Here is a 21,680-nt window from a genome sequence, read left to right on the forward strand (position 1 = left end):
TTTCTAATTAGTGGGGTAATGGCTTCTTAATCCAATGATATATTTGACTGCCATTCAGGGGTCAAGAAGGATGTTTCCCCCTAGTTTGTTGCATCAAACTTTTTTTTGCTTTCTCTTGTGTCAACAGCAAAAACAGAGAGTGAGAAAGGCTGAACTTATCTCTTCTCAACTGATGTAGAATTATTAAAAATCTTTATTGAACTTGTATTGAATTATTGTACTAACTCCATTTTAACTGCATACTGTGAATCCTCCATTTTGTCCTCCTAACCTGACTTCTTCAATCCTCCATTTTGTCCTCATAACCTAACTTGTTCATTTTAAAACTACATTACATGACAGAATTTCCAAGCACATCTAATACAATAGACAAAGACTGTATTCTCTATAAAGACATGATTAACTCAGGAACTGCTGACTTTACTGACTTTCCCCTAACTTGCAACATAGTATAATTTGAAGGCCACGAGAACACAGTAGTAATGAAATGTTCTATTCATAAGAGACCTTGCACCTGGACATGAGGCCCGATATCACTGACTGTGTAAAATGACGCTCAAGCCCCCCTTTCCACCGAGTAAACCTCATGCTGGGAAAGATGGCGCCTGAGCCTTCTGTCCACACCCTTGTCCAGAACAATACCACCTCCCGGTGGGAGGACACCTAGCTGGTCACTCAAATCCCTGAGCCAATTAATAATATTGATGGGTGGACACTGATATAGTCACATAACGTTTAATCCAATTAATGATGTTTATTTGTTATTATCTGATATTCAATGATGATGTCATTTTGCTTTTAAAAAGATCTACACAACTGTTTTCCAACCAGATTGTATTAAATTTTCTGAAGTGCTTTTAACCTGAACTCCATGTGTCAGTGTGAGTTTACTTCTGCGTATACGCAATTTAATCATCTCAGATTTGGACAGGAACAGATAGACATTTAAACATATTTGTTTATTTCTAAATTAATCCACATCAATTTGGCGCCCAACGTGGGGCATCGGGCTATGTCTGGCCGGTGAGCCGTCCTAAGGAAGATGCTGTTGGACGGGGGAATCCTGGGGGTAGGAAGGGAGACTGATCACCTCCAAGTACACGGTAGAGACTTCTGCAGAGCCACCGGTATGTTCCGGCCCCTTTGATTGACCCGTCCACGTGTCTGTGACTGCTTCCCGGGAGGACATCAAAGACAGGTAATATCTTGCCCGGTGTCTCGTTACTCACTTGTTTACCTGCAATTTTAGTCTATCTGTTGCCTGGGTGTGTTTGAATTGTGTTTGAATTGTTTGCCTGTTTCCCCATTTTGAGATAAAGGGGGGGTGGACCTGCAGGGGATTTGCCTGGGGTTCTGTCTTGCTTGTTTTCCCCTTTTTGGGATAAAGGGGGGTGGACCTGAGGGGACTTGCCTGGGTCTTCGGTTTGTCTGTTTATCTGTTTGTATTTTACCCCTTTTGGGATAAAGGGGGGTGGACCTGTGGATGCGTTCCTGGGGGTCTTCTGTTACCTGTTTTACTCCTTTTAGGAACCACGGTGCTGTGGTTGTAGGGAAAAAGGGGGGTTGACCTGTGGATGCGTTCCTGGGGGTCTTCTTTGCCTGTTTACCTCTTTTAGGAGCCTCGTGGCTGTGGCTGTAAGGAAAAAGGGGATTGTTGGAACTGTGGATTTTGTGTAGACTCATAATTTCCTGTGATCCTTCTTGTGACACTTTGAGAGCCCAGCTAGCCTCATTGTGCACGTGGTAACCCACAGTTTCGAGTACTGGGGCTAGTGGAATTCCAAGTTTGGTAACCACTGCCCCGAGTGCTGAGGCTGGGGGGGATTCCAGTTTTGGTAAACCTCAGCTTCGGCTGGGGGGATTCCAGTTTTCTTTTGGTAACCACAACCCTGAGCGCTGGGGCTGGTGGAATTCCAGTTTTCTGTTTATTTGTGGTAGGGGACTTAGTCTTGTGGCAGGGGACTCTGTTTCCTGGGGGGATTCAAGTAGGCATTGCTTGTTTTCCGCATCACGTGGTAGTGAGACTTATAAGTGGGTTTTATAGGGGCACTACGGGAGTGAGGATAGAGGTGGCCACATTCTTGTGGACTGCTGTGCAGAGGGAGGCTGACGGAACTCGGACCGGTGTCAGTTGTTTTCCGTGGCCGCTGGTAGTGAGACTTATGAAAGTCATTCTCCGAGCGGGGACACTACGAGGTTGAGGGAGGTGACTTTGGAGTAAGCACACGAGTAAAGGAAAGGGATTACTGTTGATTTCATTTGAACTGTGATGCATGCACTGTATTTCAACTGTATTGTTGTCTTGTCTGTTTAATTAGGAGTCTCATGAACTCCTGTGTCTGTCCCTAAGGATTTTTCCTTACTCTTTACCTTTTCTATACTTCCTATATTATTATTCTATCCTCTCCTATTTCTATTGTGAGAGAAGTGATTGGTCACACACTTCTCACCTCCAATTAGTGACTAGTCTACGTTTTGGGAAGACGCACTGGGGGGGGACCCACCCCTCTCGAGTGTCAGTCCACCATTGTAGACACTGTTTAAAACCTTTTCCCCCTATATCTGGGACGCCTGTATAGGAGGGGAATGGAACAGGGTTAGAAAAGCCCAATAAGGGCTGGCTAGCGCGTGTGATCTAGTTGAAGATAGAGATTGCTAAAGTGTGTAAAATTGCTGTGCCTTCATGTGGTAGATTACTGACAGAGAAGAAAGCAAGCTTACTGGTACAGAGTAACAATGCTATTCAGCAGGAAGGTAGGGTTGAGGAAGAACTAGATCACAAAGGGTTAAGAATGTATGTATATTATAATAATTGTTTTTGTATTTTGTGTTAGCCATTACCCTGGTAGAGGGTGGGGGTTTTGTATTGAGTTTCACTGAAGAGTATTAAATGTTGTGTTTTTGTGTCTCTTTGCTTGCAATAATTGTAACGTAACTGTCCTTCCAGCGCTGACATGGTTAAAAAAACTTCATGCTGGCTCTCTCTCCTCACCCCTCCCTCCTTGCCTTCTGTGAGACGCTAGGGGGGAGAGGGAGGGGTGACATTCCTGGTTTTTCAGTTCTGCGTTCAGTAAAATTATTCAGAGGCTGCTGTTAAGACTTAACAATGGAATTTTTTGCTAGAAAATATTCTAATTGTGTAGTTTGTTATTTTAATTGAAGTTGATAGGATCGTGTTGGAGTACAGCTCAGTGTTTATTACGAAGGTTAGGAAAGTGAATCTGATGCAGGGATAGAGAATTATTTGGACGAGTTAAAAATGTAAAGGCAAGTGTGATTTGTTGCAATACTATGCAATGTGGATAGAGGGAATATGCAAAGTTGTTACGTTAGATTATAAAAAAAAAAAAAAATTGGTAACATGATGGAAGAGGGGTTATCTTAAAGAATATTTACTAAAAGAAAGTTCTAATAAACCAAGATTTCTTGAACAAATGGTAATACAATTAGGGATTGGTTTCAAAATGTTTTTACTGGATAATGTTTGCCTCCAGATTAAAAGACTGACTAACATAATTTTTGTTGTAAGCCCAGATATTTTATTATTGCATATGCATAGGAATTGAGACTTTGGGCATTATAGTATATTAATTCTAGATCTGTTACTAGCAGCAAGTGCTTAGCCTTATGCCTATCCCACGCATGCTTAAACACTTCTACTGAGTTAACCTCTACCACTACAGTTGGAAGGCTATTCCATGTATCCACTACCCTCTCAGTAATGTAATGCTTCCTGATATCATTTTTAAACCTTTGTCCCTCTATTTTTGAGACTATGTCCTCTTGTTATGGTAGTTTTCCTTCTTTTAAATATAGTCTCCACTTTTACTGTGTTGTTTCCCTTTATGTATTTAAAATGCTTTTATCATCTTTTCACCAAGCTATACCTGTCAAGATCCTTTCACCTTTCCTGGTGAATTTTACCCTGCAATCCATGAACCAGTTTAATAGCCCTTCTTTGAACTCTCTCTAAGGTATCCATATCCTTCTGAAGATATGGTCTCCAGTACTGTATCCAGTACTCTGCACTTCCCTCTTCCTACTGCTAATACCTCTCCCTATGCAACCAAGCATTCTGCTAGCATTCCCTGCTGCTCTATTACATTGTACATTGTCATTAACAGCCAGAAACTGGAGAACAAGAAATGTGAATTAATGTATAGCCATTTATAAGCTTAACAAAATCTCCATTATCTTTTCCATTTATTTTGCAGAAGGCAATGTTATTTGTCTATTTTGTATGTTTTAAAAATACATTATCAGTGAAGAGTAGAATAAATTTTATCCCATTTACGAGACATAAAATTGTGATAACGTATATTTGTGATATAGGTGGGAATTACATTTTGAGATGTTAGATATAAATTATTAAATTAAGAACGAGAGTTAGGGATAGCGTCTGTCTCCGTGGGCACAAGGCCCCGTGTGGAGAAGTGGTGGGCAAGCCATCATGGGCCACCCATGGGAGTGAAACGTTCGAGGCTTGTGGAGACAAGATGAGCATGTTAGCCTTTTATTATTTTTCTCTAGGGAAAGCTTAGGGCCAGTTAATAGTTGTTGTACATGGGCTATTTGCAGCCTCCATTGCATTTCTACCTAGTCTTGATTTCTGATGTATCCTCCATTGCTACATCACCTGTCTGCTCCCTTACCTGCCCACCCCCGCTTATTCCTCCCACCGATCCCTCCCCTTCATCTACAGTCCCCCACTTTCCCCTACTGCCCCTCCCTCTACTCCACCTTCTCCTCCTCCTACTCCTTCTTCCTGCTCTTACTCCTCCCTCCTCTTCCTACTCCTCCCTCTACTCCACTTTCTCCTCCTACTCCTTCCTCTACTCCACCTTCTCCTCCTCCTACTCCTTCTTCCTGCTCTTACTCCTCCCTCCTCTTCCTACTCCTCCCTCTACTCCACTTTCTCCTCCTACTCCTTCCTCTACTCCACCTTCTCCTCCTCCTACTCCTTCTTCCTGCTCTTACTCCTCCCTCTACTCCACTTTCTCCTTCTACTCCACCTTCTCCTCTCTCCCCCTACTTCTCCTCTATTCCTCCTTCTCCTCCTCCTACTCCGCCTTCTCCTCCTCCTACTCCACCTTCTTCCCTCTCACTCTATCCACTACTCATTCTTCCATCTCCCCACCACCATATCTATATCCTTTATATGCTTCCTCCCTTCTTATTTCTTACCAATTTCCTCCACTCATAGACGACTCTGCCTCTACCTGACAACATTATATTTTGAAGAAAAGTTGCTCTGGCCACTCTTCCGCCACTTCCCAGGGGGGAATACCACACTAACGAAAAATTAAAATTATTCAGACATGAAAGAACTGTTTTGGGCACTCTCAAAGAAATAGTGCGGTCCTGACCCAGATTCCCATGGAAGTAAGACACCTGTAAGGGAGGTGGCTGTCCCTCATGTTTTTTTCTACACTAAGTCCCCAGAAATCTCATGAAAGGAACCTGACTCATTAGAACAAAACATGAACATTCAATTTACAGATCTCTACAGAGGGGGGTCAGCAAGAGAACTGTGAATAGAAAGACAAATACCCCCCAATCTCACACAGAAATAGGTGAGGAAACCTCTTCTACTGCTCCTCATGGTTGCTTTGAACAGATGAAAGAAGAAACAAGACACCTTTCAACAGAGCATGCAGTAGCTTTACCAGATCCTGACTCCACTCTGTTTGCGGATAAAGAGGAAAGGTACCATACTGGATTTGCTGTTGCTACAGAAGATCAGGTACGTCAAGCACCTTCACTTTCCTCACTCACATCTGCTCAAGACGCTGAATTGACAGCCTTCTCAGTGGCATACAAAATGCCTGAAGGAAGACATGCCAATATCTACACTGACTCAAGACATGCCCTGGGTGCAGCACATTATTTTGGATCAATCTGGAAGATAAGAAGCACCACTCAGCTGACTAAAAGCTGCCAACCAAGCCACAAGTGCACCAAGGGAAGTGGACAGAATGGTGTCCGCTAAAGAAACTTCTATACTCACCATGTAGATCCTACCTACAGATCTCAAGCTTCTGAAAGAATGACAAGCAGCTACTGACCCTGAAGAAATACAAAGCTGGAAAAACAGAAAGGGGCAACCCTTGAAGACGGGCTGTACTCCAACGCTCTTAAGCTCTGTTTACCCAAAAACATGTACTGGGCAGTGAGCCCATGGAACTTTATACCTATCCAAGACCCTCATGAACTCTTTGATCTCTAAAATACCCCTAAGCACCTAGCTAACTCTCAATATCCCTTTCAAGAATCCAGATGACAAAGAGCTACTGGGTCAAATATGCACTAGTTATCATAGACATTTTGTCAGGATGGCCAGAAGCCTAGCCGGTCATCAATGTGACAACCAAGACCATATACCCAATAGTGCATTGTGAAAGTTGCAGAGATCACTCAGTGGATTCATTGTTCCAGATTCAAGACTCTCTCTGCAACATGAGAAGTGACATTTGTTGATTTTGACACACTTTTGACTCTAAAGAAAAAAATGACTTGTTAAATAAAAAGATACCAGCAAGTAGGTGTTTGATGGCCATAATAATGCCTGACCACCTGCCATCGATGGAAAGCCGAGGACCCCAAAAGGAGACCTCGTGAAGCTGAAGGGATCCAAATGCCAAGCTTCCTCAGGATTATTTGCCCATCCTGAGTTTGTGGTGATATTAATATTGACTAAATGATCCGAGTCCACCTACGCTGATGTAGCGTGGGACAGGTTTAATACTACACCCTAGCCAAGGTTATTATGTCAATACACATAATACATGACAAGGTACTCTTGACACACCACATTCATGCTTCAGAACATAAAAAGGAGCACCCCTCTAAAGGGAAAGTTTGATTGATATATATATATATATATATATATTGATGCCATAGGTGTGCCAAGGGGGGTACCAGATGATTTTGCAGTAAAAGGAAAGTTTGAGTCCATTTTCCCAACCGTCACTGCTAATAATAATAATAATATTTTGATTTGCATTTATTATACCTATTGCAACCAACAACGTTTACCTGTCACCATGACTACTTGTGCCTATATTCCAGATAACACAAGTCCATATGGTAATGTAAGCTTGTCTATTTATGATGTCCCTCTGAAGAACTAAGAAGACTTTAAGAACCGTTACTTCATAGGGTTTCTGTGCCTTGGGTTAACACGTCTTCCTGATACTAACTTAATAAAGTTTTTATCTCTTAGAATATTAACATTTCATAGGGGGGACTGATGTAGAATTATTAAAAATCTTTATTGAACTTGTATTGAATTATTGTACTAACTCCATTTTAACTGCATACTGTGAATCCTCCATTTTGTCCTCCTAACCTGACTTCTTCAATCCTCCATTTTGTCCTCATAACCTAACTTGTTCATTTTAAAACTACATTACATGACAGAATTTCCCAGCACATCTAATACAATAGACAAAGACTGTATTCTCTATAAAGACATGATTAACTCAGGAACTGCTGACTTTACTGACTTTCCCCTAACTTGCAACATAGTATAATTTGAAGGCCACGAGAACACAGTAGTAATGAAATGTTCTATTCATAAGAGACCTTGCACCTGGACATGAGGCCCGATATCACTGACTGTGTAAAATGACGCTCAAGCCCCCCTTTCCACCGAGTAAACCTCATGCTGGGAAAGATGGCGCCTGAGCCTTCTGTCCACACCCTTGTCCAGAACAATACCACCTCCCGGTGGGAGGACACCTAGCTGGTCACTCAAATCCCTGAGCCAATTAATAATATTGATGGGTGGACACTGATATAGTCACATAACGTTTAATCCAATTAATGATGTTTATTTGTTATTATCTGATATTCAATGATGATGTCATTTTGCTTTTAAAAAGATCTACACAACTGTTTTCCAACCAGATTGTATTAAATTTTCTGAAGTGCTTTTAACCTGAACTCCATGTGTCAGTGTGAGTTTACTTCTGCGTATACGCAATTTAATCATCTCAGATTTGGACAGGAACAGATAGACATTTAAACATATTTGTTTATTTCTAAATTAATCCACATCACAACTATGTACATATGTAAAACTATGTAAATTGTTGGTCTGTATGTATTAACAATATGCATACTTCAGCTGAATTGTGCAACTCGTCGGTCAACTTATTTATAAATGAATTACGGTAATAAACAAAACACAACAAAAATGTATGAACTAACCTCTGACAGCTTTAAATTTCTTTCCTCAGTTAACACAGTTAAATTTGCTTTCCCAGTGAATATGTCAAGAATTCCCAGTTCTTCCAACGATGTTCTTAATGTATATTTTTGATCCAATTTAAATTTTGGGAGATATAATTCCATTTTTCTAAAAGAAATTGCCAAAATATGTTTACATATATCATATAAATTTACTTCAGTAAAAAGAAATATACAGTATATTGTTACATTATTTGCCCTTATCTTTGGGACATTGGAGTCAGTGCATGGAGTGCCCATCATCTAACCCAGTGGCGTACTATGCAGTTGGGGGCGAGAGAGTTGCAAAGTGTACATCCCTCATGCTAGAGCCTACTGGTACATTGCTTTTTGGGGTGCACTGCAGTGTGTCAGGTGTGCCAGCTGAGCTGATATGACATCATCCTAGGCAACCGTACAGAGCAACAGGAAGGTTCCACTACAACTCTTTCTGTAAAGGTAAGAACAACAATGCTGTCTGAGCCTCGAAGTTAAAAAAAAACAAAAAAAAAAAAAAACATTTTCCGGGAATTGTTATAGACAACAAACTACGCAACAATGGCAGTAGGGAGCTAGGTAGATATATCAGTAAGATAAACCTAGTCTCTGGTATAAATGATGAAGGTTATAATCTCATTTCCATACAGGCACAACAAAGGTAAAACGTGTAGTACCACAATTGGTCTGTCCCCTTCAATAACTGCAGTCAAAGTGTCAGGAAAAATCCTGATTGAAAGTATATATTGTTTTACTGCTCCTCCTTTTTTAACTCTATTGGTCTGTTACTACTTCACAAATAAAATCAAAATGTATTGGCTATCTCCTGTTTTTCACTTCTTGACTGGACAGAAGATACAGCCCACATGATTGGGCATGTATGTACGTCATGGGCATTGGATAGCATTCCCCTCATCCCCCCATAAAAACCATAACTTACCCCTTCAAATAACGACAGACAACTTCTTGGGAAAAACAGCATTTATTAACATCACGAAATACTGTATAACTCCTTAAACATATAACATAATAAATTAACATAAACATTTTTATACAGTCCAGGGGCGTATTAGCCGCGAGCATGCCTTGGGCGGCATTTTCCAGGGGGCGGCAAAAAAAGCCGCCCCCAAATGCCCAAGGCAAATGTCTTGTTAGCCTTGCGGCTAACAGACATGCTGGCGGGCTGCTAGGCTGGGCGGGCGGCATTGGTGGGCGGCTGGCGAGGGAGCACTTCCTCTGAGCTGTCTGCTCAGCTCCCTCGCGCGCCGCAGAGTGAGGCTGGGAGCCGGAATATGATGTCATATTCCGGCTCCCAGCCTCACTCTGCGACGCGCGAGGGAGCTGAGCAGACAGCTCAGGGGAAGTGCTCCCTCGCCAGCCTGCCGCCCGCCAATGCCGCCCGCCCAGCAGCCACTGGACCACCGGGGAGGAAGAGAACCCCCTCCCCCCCAGCATTTCCAAAGGTAAGGATGCTGGGGGGGTTACATTTAAAAAAAAATATGTGTTAAAAATGTGAGTGTGTGTGTATGTCTGTTAGTGTGTGTGTGTCTGTTAGTGTGTGTATGTATGTATGTTAGTGTGTGTGTATCTGTTAGTGTCTGTATGTGTCTGTTAGTGTGTGTGTGTGTGTGCTAGTGTGTATGTGTCTGTTAGTGTGTGTGTGTGTGTGTATGTATGTGTGTGTGTGTGTCTGTTAGTGTGTAGGTATGTATGTTAGTGTGTGTGTATCTGTTAGTGTGTGTATGTGTCTGTTAGTGTGTGTGTGTATGTATGTGTGTGTGTGTCTGTTAGTGTGTGTGTGTCTGTTGGTGTGTGTATGTATGTCTGTTAGTGTGTGTATGTATGTCTGTTAGTGTGTGTGTATCTGTTAGTGTGTGTGTGTGTCTGTTAGTGTGTGTATGTATGTCTTTTAGTGTGTGTGTATCTGTTAGTGTGTGTATGTGTCTGTTAGTGTGTGTGTGTGTCTGCTAGTGTGTATGTATGTCTGTTAGTGTGTGTGTGTATGTATGTCTGTTAGTGTGTGTGTGTGTGTCTGCTAGTGTGTATGTATGTCTGTTAGTGTGTGTGTGTATGTATGTCTGCTAGTGTGTGTGACTGTTAGTGTGTGTGTCTGTTAGTGTGTGTGTGTGTCTGTTAGTGTGTGTCTGTTATTGTGTGTGTGTCTGTTAGTGTGTGTGTGTGTGTGTCTGTTAGTGTGTGTGTGTGTGTCTGTTAGTGTGTGTGTGTGTCTGTTAGTGTATGTTAGTGTGTGTGTGTGTGTCTGTTAGTGTGTGTGTGTGTGTCTGTTAGTGTGTGTGTGTCTGTTAGTGTGTGTGTGTCTGTTAGTGTGTGTGTCAGTGCGTGTGTGTGTGTCTGTTAGTGTGTGTGTTTCTGTTAGCTAGTGTATGCGTATCTGCCCCTGTCCGCTAAGCTGCACACTCTCCCTGGGGCCTAATCTCTTGTCCTTCATGGCAAACTTTCAGGGTTGGCTAGAGGATCCTCAGCAAGGTGAGAAGCAGCATCCTTACAAAAGCAAAGGCAGAGGGATAGGAAGAGGCATATTGGTAGACAGGTAAGGAAGTCAGGCAATCCAGAAGACTGGAACTAGAATCAGGCAGCAAGGTAAACAGGCTGGGTAAAGTACATGAGGGCAGAAGATCAGAAATGTAGTGAAGCCAAGACAGTTCAAAAATAAGAGACACAAAGAGCAGGACAAAATTGCACTATGGACCCTGGAAACACAAAAGGTCCCAGATGAGCCAGAGAGCTTTAAATAGGATAGTCCTGATTAATTGATTCTGGTTCCTGGAGTGATGGACACTGAAAAAAAGCACCTGTGCTAAGCGAAATGATCAATCAATATGTTTAAGCAACCCTCTTGAATCTTCCCAGGAGAGCAGGCTCCACAGTAACATGGTGAGCAAAGCATAGAGGCAGAAATTGGATGACAGGTATTCAAGTCCCAGAAGAGCCAGTCAGAGAGCAGTGGGTTTCCTGACACAAACTAGGTTGCTTATGTGCCCCCCACAATAACTTTAAAAAAAACAAAAAACAGGTTGCAGCCTCCTTTTTTTTCTGGTGCACTCCGAATCACTAATCAAAATAAGCATGTTCACCAGGGCCGGACTGGGAGAAAAATTCGGCCCGGGCATTTTTTTATCACAGTGGCCCACTAAGAAGGGGGCGGGGGCAGAGAGGGTGTGTTTCGTCATCACCAATGACAAACACGCCCCCTCCCAAAATGAGCATGTTGGTTCAATGCTCGTCCAGGGCAGACCATGCGCAGAGCTCTGCTAAAGAGCTCTAGCATGAGAAAAAAAAGCCCTGTATTTGTTCTGCACAGTGCAAGCAAATTTAATAACATGCTTGCACTCTGTTTCCTTGCAACTTGTCTCTGGTGTCTCTATAAATGGATACCAGGAGACAAAAGGGCCAGGAAAGAGTATTGTGCATGTGTTTGGAGCCTGCTTGTGGGATTGTGTGTGTGTAGAGTGAGCTGATTGTGGTGTGGTATTGTGTAATAAGGTTGGTTTTAGTAGTGTTGTGTTTTTGGTGTAATGTAATGCATATGTGGCTAGGGGCTGTAGAGAATGTGTGTGCATAGGGGGATGTAGTGTTTGTAGGGGTTGTAGAGAGTGTGTGTTTAGGGGTGTATTATGTGTTTGTTTACAATGAATCTAGTGTGTTTACAAGGGATCCAGAGTGTGTATTTTAGGAATGTAGTGTGTGTGTGTAGGTAGTGCAGTTTGTGTGTATACAGGAGTCTAGTGTGTGTTTGAAGGACCCAAAATGTGTAGGAGATCTAGGGAGTGTGTGTATATAACAGATTCAGAGTGTATAAAGGGATCTAGTGTGTGTATATGATCCAGAGTTAGGTAAGGGATCTAGTGTGTGTCTGGAACGTAATGTGTTTAGGAGTGTAGTATGTGTGTGAGGGGTGCTGTAGTGTGTATGTGTGAGGGGTGCAGTGGGTGTCTGTGAGGGATGTAGTGTGTATGTGAAGGGTGCAGTATGTGTGTGATGGATGCTGTGTTTGAGGGGTGCTGTGTGTGATGTGTGTGTGGGGGCTGTGTGTGAGGGTGCTGTTTATGATGTGTGTGATGGGTGTGAGAGTGCTATGTGTGAGAGGGCTGTGTGTGCGATGTGTGTGAGAGGGCTGCGTTGTGTGAAAATGCTGTGTGTGATGGGTGTGGGAGTGCTGTGTGTGCTGTGTGTGAGAGTGCTGTGTGTGACGGGTATAAGAGTGCTGTGTTGTGTGTGATGGGTGTGAGAGTGCTTTGTGTGATGGGTGTGAGAGGGCTGTGTGTGAGAGGGCTAAGTGTGATGTGTGTGAGAGTGCTATGTGTGATGGGTGGGAGAGTGCTGTGTTGTGTGAAAGTGCTGTGTGTGATGTGTGTGAGAGTGCTGTGTTGTGTGAAAGTGCTGTGTGTGATGGGTGTGAGAGTGCTGTGTGTGATGGGTGTGAGAGTGATGGGTGTGAGAGGGCTGTGTCTGTGTGTCTGTGTGTGATGTGTGTGAGAGTGCTGTGTGATGGGTGTGAAAGTGATGGGTGTGAGAGTGCTGTGTGTGAGAGGGCTGTGTCTGTGTGTAATGTGTGTGAGAGTGTTGTGTGTGATGGGTGTGAAAGTGCTGTGTTGTGTGAAAAAAATTAAAAAAGTAGGCATTATGTCCCCCCCTGCCTTCTTACCTTTAGCCTGGGAGGGGGGACCGGCAAGCTGGTACCTGGGAGAGAGGGGGGGACCGGCACTTGCACACCATCCCTGGTGGAGGGCTAGAGTTCACTCTCGCGAGATCCGGTCGTTGCCATGGCAACGCGCTGGATCACGCGAGAGGAACCCGGCGGAGCTGCAAGATAGAGCTCCGCCAGGTCCTCTCCCTCCCTCCCCAGCCGCATGTGCTGCATGTGTGGTGGAATCTCGGTAAAAATAAATTTAGTAGGCCGAGATTACCACGTGGCATGTGTACGTGAATATACTGGTGTATCGGTCGGTTGGTTGCACGTGGCAAAGATACGATCAGTAGTGTACGGAGCATGTGCGAGAATACCGGATGTAGTATTCCCCTCCTCCATTGTGCTGGGCAAGCCATGCGGTCAAACAGGAAGTTAGTTCTTATTCGATTGATTGGGTAAGAGAATGTGTGGGTGGAGCTACTTATGGGAGGAGTTACATGCTTATATAAGGAGCCTACACTATTGTCCGGGGCTCAGAACTTGTTGTATTTTGGTGACATTAGTCCCTCTGAGGCCCGATCGGTGAACCGAATAAAGAATCTCTTCCTTCCTGAAGAAACCTGTGTCCATCTCTCTGTGCTTGGCTTCCGTCAGTTTCTCCGGTATCACATGTCTGTCCAAGTGGGCCAGTGAGGGAGATCTTAGATCTCCCCACCGGCCCTTCATGGCAAACAGCAGGGCCGGCGCTCGGATAGTGCTGGCCCTGCATAGACCCGATGGCCAGTCCGGGCCTGATGTTTACATATTACTCGAGTAATTTGTTCTGAAATTCTGGCATGCAGTGGTAAGAAAATCAAAATTTCAGCTGAACACCTGATCGGCCTGAATTTGGGAGAATTGCAGTTTGGAATAAAATGAATCTCTAGTCGAGTATATACTATAACACTGTTTATGCAACAATGACAATCAATTTATAGATATACAGGTATTGCACTCTCTAGTTTGATAGCTAATTTATTCTTAGCTTTGGTAGCTTTGACCCACCCCCCACCACCTGTGGACTTCAAATAAATGTATTCAGGAACAATATGAAAGGACAAAGAGTATAAAGCAGAACACTTCAATAGTAAAATACCATATGCTGTTTGTGAAGGTTTTCCCTCAACTCGTTCGGTTGTTTCCACTCCCTGCTATTTTGTTTACTGGATTCATTTAGTTTAATTTTGGTTGTTCGGTAAAATATTCGTTTTACCGAACAAAGACCACCCTGGGTACCAATTAGAACATGGAACTCTGTGTAACTGCACGAAAACCGTTAATTGAATGCGCCTAGGTGGCCGCCATTTCGGCATACGAATGAACGTGGTGAGAACAATGGATGGTGGCCATCTTAAACTCCCGAACGCGGCCAATGGGACTTGGTCATCTAGTGCATGGAACTGTTTTTGGCATGGCACTCGCACGAACACCATGGCTATGGCAACACCGACCGTTTGGGAGACCGAAACACCGGCTGGTCGGGAAAATGCATCTCCAACTAACAGGGAGATCCGAGAACGGCTGGCATGGTTTGGACCAAACCCATCTGCCGAAATCCTCATGCAGGTGATTAACAGTGTAACGAAGCAGGCGCTTAAACTGAAGCTGTCTGAAACCCAGCGAACAACGACAAATCTACCGAACAGAGGGAACAGCACAGTGGATTCTCGAAAGATTCCCTTCAGTGCGTTTAAAAGTTTCAACGAAAGTGACTGTGAGATTGACAGCTATCTGGCGGATTTTGAACGCCAGTGTGCCCTACACAAAGTACATACAGACGAGTGGGTCTCTGTATTATCTGGGAAACTATCAGGCAAGGCAGCGGATGCCTTCAGGGCTGTGCCAGAGCAGGAGATTCACAGCTACGCATGGGTCAAAGAAACACTTCTAGCCCGGTATGCAATAACCCCTGAAGCATACTGCAGAAAATTCTGAGACTCCCGCAAAACAGACTGTAACGAACACCTTCCGTTGATGGATGCTCCTAGCACTTCCTGAGGACTCCAAGCACTGCAGATGACACCACAAGCACTGCAGACTCCACAACCGCCGTAACTTAACTGGAGCCACGCCGTCTTCCTTCCACCCTGTGTGAACCTCCAGCATTCAGGACCGTGTGGGAAAGACCTCTCCTCCAAGGAGAGCGTAACAGGATCAAGCTCTAAAAAGAGCTAAGTGATTAAAGCTCAAGGGAATATGCAGCGCATAGCAATCCCCAGTGTGAATATATATCACGAGACAAGACTACGTGTTGAGGGTCAAGAAGAACTCTCGTTTAATGGCACACACTCAGCTTTTATGCAATTCTCCCCTGCAAGGGAGATGCCCACATACAATTATGCATTACCCAATCACACAATGGTTAAATCCCACAGATTCCCTCCTCTTAGCCTGAGAGGTAACAGGATCAAGCTCTCAAAAGAGCTAAGTGATTAAAGCTCAAGGGAATATGCAGCGCATAGCAATCCCCAGTGTGAATATATATCACGAGACAAGACTACGTGTTGAGGGTCAAGAAGAACTCTCGTTTAATGGCACACACTCAGCTTTTATGCAATTCTCCCCTGCAAGGGAGATGCCCACATACAATTATGCATTACCCAATCACACAATGGTTACATCCCACAGATTCCCTCCCCTTAGCCTGAGAGGTAACCCAATTATACGTACAGTTTGAACATACTTGTAGCGGAGGGCAGTATTAGAGTCCACGATCTCCGCAGGTATCACAGGTACATCCACAGTCAGCGCTGAAAAGTAAGGCAATATCCCAATCCTCCCAATAACCGGACGAAACACAGTTTGGGAGTCAACTAACTGGCTTTATTCACAAGCTTGCATATTTATACAGTTCCCCATGCAAGGGGTTTCCTTACAGAGGTTTCAGGGGATTTATCCCATCATGCAACATAATTCTCCCAACAGGCCTTGCTGCACGAGAAGGATACTCCCACTAAAATGGACGATTAAGTGGATTATCCCCTCGTGCAGCAAAACTGACAATTTACTTTAAAATACAGTTTCTGAGTTTTATTCGGTACACAGAGTTAACCGAACGTTCGGTAGATAGCTGGGGGCTGAGCGCATCTTTTGAGAGAATACCGCTCAGTTCCCAGCTGAACTGAACAAACGCCGCAACAAATACAGTTATATATGGAAGTTCCCTTCAATCTGCCGATTGCACTTAGGGGAACGATCCTACCGAACACCGGGCTCCCGAACGGTCTGGAAGTCCATCGGTGTTCGTGTCATCGAGTAGCCGATTTCGGTTCCAGGCGCTCGACGACCAAACACCGCTGAAGAATAGACGATCCAAGATGGCCGACCGCTGCATGGTCGGTAGCCGAACGACGGCCACCTAGGAGAGCCTCTAATTACCGATTGCAACATTGTTGCAATCGGTTAACAAGCGCCACGCGCCTCTAAGTGTGTGGTCTATCAGGGGAGCCCGCATTCGTTCCACGAACAGCCCGGATAGCCGCTGTTCGTCGAACGAAGTACTTGCATGCTGGTAGCTTACGGCTGCCAGCATGCGAACCACCATAGTACAGTATACACAAAGCAAAATACACACAGCACATAATACAGCCTACAGACAACCTTTCTACATTATAGTCCAGAAGTGGCTAGGATTGCCACAATACTTTTTAACCAACTTTCAAAAAGCTAAAACCATACATCCAATATTAATAACAGTTACATATTATTAATCAGCACATTCCAAATACAAATATACCCAAAAATCATTCGAATCTGTTCAGCCGTTCGGGAGATAGGCATAAGTCCTTTATGACCGACCGCAAGCACATTTTCATGCCCAAAACAGTTCCCTGGATTTGGGCTGTGCGGTCGATCTATTTTGCACCGAGAAAATGACTAAGTCCCATTCGAACGAGACTTAGTCTCGCGGTGTTGAAGAAGGTACGGGTCAGCGGTCTTCGTGCAATTGGGTAGCCGCAAACATCCCATGTGTTCCCTATTAAGGGTTAATAAGTAAAGGGGTGTATATAAAAAATACCCCTTTCTGTCTCATTAGAGATATCTTTGCCAGAAGCTCAAGGAAGCAGGCTGAAGGGTCAGTGTTAGGACCCGCTTAGGGGGGTCTGCCTTGACGTTGGCAGGCGGGCATCCCTCCAATGGCCATTGGAGCAACTAAATGACCTCCATTTGTCTAAATATACATAGGGATTAAAGGAGAAAGCGCAAGTAACATTTTCTTTTCTTTGGTTTTTACTATATATTGGGGCTGATGTGTGTTGCAGTCCTAGCTGCTTAAGCGCAGGACTTCTCTTTTTGTATTTGTATTTACTTTGTATCACACAGCCTGGTTACAATGCTGCTACCCATCCCATGTGTTCCCTATTAAGGGTTAATAAGTAAAGGGGTGTATATAAAAAATACCCCTTTCTGTCTCATTAGAGATATCTTTGCCAGAAGCTCAAGGAAGCAGGCTGAAGGGTCAGTGTTAGGACCCGCTTAGGGGGGTCTGCCTTGACGTTGGCAGGCGGGCATCCCTCCAATGGCCATTGGAGCAACTAAATGACCTCCATTTGTCTAAATATACATAGGGATTAAAGGAGAAAGCGCAAGTAACATTTTCTTTTCTTTGGTTTTTACTATATATTGGGGCTGATGTGTGTTGCAGTCCTAGCTGCTTAAGCGCAGGACTTCTCTTTTTGTATTTGTATTTACTTTGTATCACACAGCCTGGTTACAATGCTGCTACCCATCCCATGTGTTCCCTATTAAGGGTTAATAAGTAAAGGGGTGTATATAAAAAATACCCCTTTCTGTCTCATTAGAGATATCTTTGCCAGAAGCTCAAGGAAGCAGGCTGAAGGGTCAGTGTTAGGACCCGCTTAGGGGGGTCTGCCTTGACGTTGGCAGGCGGGCATCCCTCCAATGGCTATTGGAGCAACTAAATGACCTCCATTTGTCTAAATATACATAGGGATTAAAGGAGAAAGCGCAAGTAACATTTTCTTTTCTTTGGTTTTTACTATATATTGGGGCTGATGTGTGTTGCAGTCCTAGCTGCTTAAGCGCAGGACTTCTCTTTTTGTATTTGTATTTACTTTGTATCACACAGCCTGGTTACAATGCTGCTACCCATCCCATGTGTTCCCTATTAAGGGTTAATAAGTAAAGGGGTGTATATAAAAAATACCCCTTTCTGTCTCATTAGAGATATCTTTGCCAGAAGCTCAAGGAAGCAGGCTGAAGGGTCAGTGTTAGGACCCGCTTAGGGGGGTCTGCCTTGACGTTGGCAGGCGGGCATCCCTCCAATGGCCATTGGAGCAACTAAATGACCTCCATTTGTCTAAATATACATAGGGATTAAAGGAGAAAGCGCAAGTAACATTTTCTTTTCTTTGGTTTTTACTATATATTGGGGCTGATGTGTGTTGCAGTCCTAGCTGCTTAAGCGCAGGACTTCTCTTTTTGTATTTGTATTTACTTTGTATCACACAGCCTGGTTACAATGCTGCTACCCATCCCATGTGTTCCCTATTAAGGGTTAATAAGTAAAGGGGTGTATATAAAAAATACCCCTTTCTGTCTCATTAGAGATATCTTTGCCAGAAGCTCAAGGAAGCAGGCTGAAGGGTCAGTGTTAGGACCCGCTTAGGGGGGTCTGCCTTGACGTTGGCAGGCGGGCATCCCTCCAATGGCCATTGGAGCAACTAAATGACCTCCATTTGTCTAAATATACATAGGGATTAAAGGAGAAAGCGCAAGTAACATTTTCTTTTCTTTGGTTTTTACTATATATTGGGGCTGATGTGTGTTGCAGTCCTAGCTGCTTAAGCGCAGGACTTCTCTTTTTGTATTTGTATTTACTTTGTATCACACAGCCTGGTTACAATGCTGCTACCCATCCCATGTGTTCCCTATTAAGGGTTAATAAGTAAAGGGGTGTATATAAAAAATACCCCTTTCTGTCTCATTAGAGATATCTTTGCCAGAAGCTCAAGGAAGCAGGCTGAAGGGTCAGTGTTAGGACCCGCTTAGGGGGGTCTGCCTTGACGTTGGCAGGCGGGCATCCCTCCAATGGCCATTGGAGCAACTAAATGACCTCCATTTGTCTAAATATACATAGGGATTAAAGGAGAAAGCGCAAGTAACATTTTCTTTTCTTTGGTTTTTACTATATATTGGGGCTGATGTGTGTTGCAGTCCTAGCTGCTTAAGCGCAGGACTTCTCTTTTTGTATTTGTATTTACTTTGTATCACACAGCCTGGTTACAATGCTGCTACCCATCCCATGTGTTCCCTATTAAGGGTTAATAAGTAAAGGGGTGTATATAAAAAATACCCCTTTCTGTCTCATTAGAGATATCTTTGCCAGAAGCTCAAGGAAGCAGGCTGAAGGGTCAGTGTTAGGACCCGCTTAGGGGGGTCTGCCTTGACGTTGGCAGGTGGGCATCCCTCCAATGGCCATTGGAGCAACTAAATGACCTCCATTTGTCTAAATATACATAGGGATTAAAGGAGAAAGCGCAAGTAACATTTTCTTTTCTTTGGTTTTTACTATATATTGGGGCTGATGTGTGTTGCAGTCCTAGCTGCTTAAGCGCAGGACTTCTCTTTTTGTATTTGTATTTACTTTGTATCACACAGCCTGGTTACAATGCTGCTACCCATCCCATGTGTTCCCTATTAAGGGTTAATAAGTAAAGGGGTGTATATAAAAAATACCCCTTTCTGTCTCATTAGAGATATCTTTGCCAGAAGCTCAAGGAAGCAGGCTGAAGGGTCAGTGTTAGGACCCGCTTAGGGGGGTCTGCCTTGACGTTGGCAGGCGGGCATCCCTCCAATGGCCATTGGAGCAACTAAATGACCTCCATTTGTCTAAATATACATAGGGATTAAAGGAGAAAGCGCAAGTAACATTTTCTTTTCTTTGGTTTTTACTATATATTGGGGCTGATGTGTGTTGCAGTCCTAGCTGCTTAAGCGCAGGACTTCTCTTTTTGTATTTGTATTTACTTTGTATCACACAGCCTGGTTACAATGCTGCTACCCATCCCATGTGTTCCCTATTAAGGGTTAATAAGTAAAGGGGTGTATATAAAAAATACCCCTTTCTGTCTCATTAGAGATATCTTTGCCAGAAGCTCAAGGAAGCAGGCTGAAGGGTCAGTGTTAGGACCCGCTTAGGGGGGTCTGCCTTGACGTTGGCAGGCGGGCATCCCTCCAATGGCCATTGGAGCAACTAAATGACCTCCATTTGTCTAAATATACATAGGGATTAAAGGAGAAAGCGCAAGTAACATTTTCTTTTCTTTGGTTTTTACTATATATTGGGGCTGATGTGTGTTGCAGTCCTAGCTGCTTAAGCGCAGGACTTCTCTTTTTGTATTTGTATTTACTTTGTATCACACAGCCTGGTTACAATGCTGCTACCCATCCCATGTGTTCCCTATTAAGGGTTAATAAGTAAAGGGGTGTATATAAAAAATACCCCTTTCTGTCTCATTAGAGATATCTTTGCCAGAAGCTCAAGGAAGCAGGCTGAAGGGTCAGTGTTAGGACCCGCTTAGGGGGGTCTGCCTTGACGTTGGCAGGCGGGCATCCCTCCAATGGCCATTGGAGCAACTAAATGACCTCCATTTGTCTAAATATACATAGGGATTAAAGGAGAAAGCGCAAGTAACATTTTCTTTTCTTTGGTTTTTACTATATATTGGGGCTGATGTGTGTTGCAGTCCTAGCTGCTTAAGCGCAGGACTTCTCTTTTTGTAGTTCCATAGATTTGGCTGCACACACCGCTGAATAAGTTAAAATGGCCGCCGCCACATGCTTGTTTGTCGATTGGCGGCCACTTCGACGACTTCGGCACTTCGACGACTTCGGCACTTCGACTGCATTCGAAGTGCCAGTTTAAAAGTTGTAACCCTGCTCCAAAGCATTTAAAGGGCCAGGAACAGCATTCAAAAATTCATTATGCCCAAATGTAATTCTTAAAGAGCAATACATCCCAGGGCCATAGTTGCAGGGCAGGAGGCTAGCTATCAGTCCTCTCCAATGCCCAGTGGCAAATGGCAGTTTGTCACACAGACAAAGACTCGTATGCAGAGTTGGCCTGTCGCCTACAGCTATCGGCTTCAAATTGGATCACCAGCTGCCAGGCAACCACAGTGGACGACATCCTGCAGCTTATTTTATTGGAGCAATTCTACGACCATATCCAGGCGGATGTCACAGATTGGGTAAGGGACCGCAGACCCCTTTCCCTCACCGAAGCCGCCAAGCTCGCAGACGAGTTCACAGACACCCGCAAGGCGACCCGTATGGCACCTCGGAGCCAACCCCTTCGGACGAACGCACCACCATCACCACCGGCAGTGACCAGGTATAAACCCCCCAACAGACCATCCGGGCCCAATCAATGGCACCCAGCTAGCGACAAGCCACGCTGTTTCCACTGCAAGCAACTAGGACACCTCCGTAACAACTGTCCACTGGAGGCACCCAGGACCAACTGGACTCGACCCGGGTTCTCCAACTCCAGGGCCGCAGCTCACTGCATGGACTACCCCGAGCCATCTGCCTGGGATGCAAAAGAATTAAGCCGGGAGGAACCCCTAGGCACGCTGTACGAAGCCCACTTAGTCCAGTCTACCATCATGGACAACTGGAAGCACCATTGTCAGTTGGTGATGGTAAATGGGAAGACTGCCCAAGGTCTCAGGGACAGTGGTGCCACCATCACCTTAGTTCAAAGGCACCTCATTGATAACGGGGAATGACCAGGGAAATC

At 44.2% G+C, this 21,680-nt stretch overlaps 1 protein-coding gene across 1 annotated transcript in view; it reads right to left on the bottom strand.

Moving 5' to 3' along the window:
- LOC134583062 (protein Z-dependent protease inhibitor-like) overlaps positions 1 to 21,680 on the bottom strand; it is a 325,782-nt gene that overhangs the window by 47,445 nt on the left and 256,657 nt on the right. Inside the window, exon 4 of the mRNA XM_063439818.1 lies at positions 8,212 to 8,359. Coding sequence (XP_063295888.1) covers positions 8,212 to 8,359 — 148 coding nt within the window. The remainder of the gene's footprint in view (positions 1 to 8,211; positions 8,360 to 21,680) is intronic.

This window comes from Pelobates fuscus, chromosome 13 (genome assembly GCF_036172605.1).
Source record: "Pelobates fuscus isolate aPelFus1 chromosome 13, aPelFus1.pri, whole genome shotgun sequence".
NCBI lineage: Eukaryota > Metazoa > Chordata > Amphibia > Anura > Pelobatidae > Pelobates > Pelobates fuscus.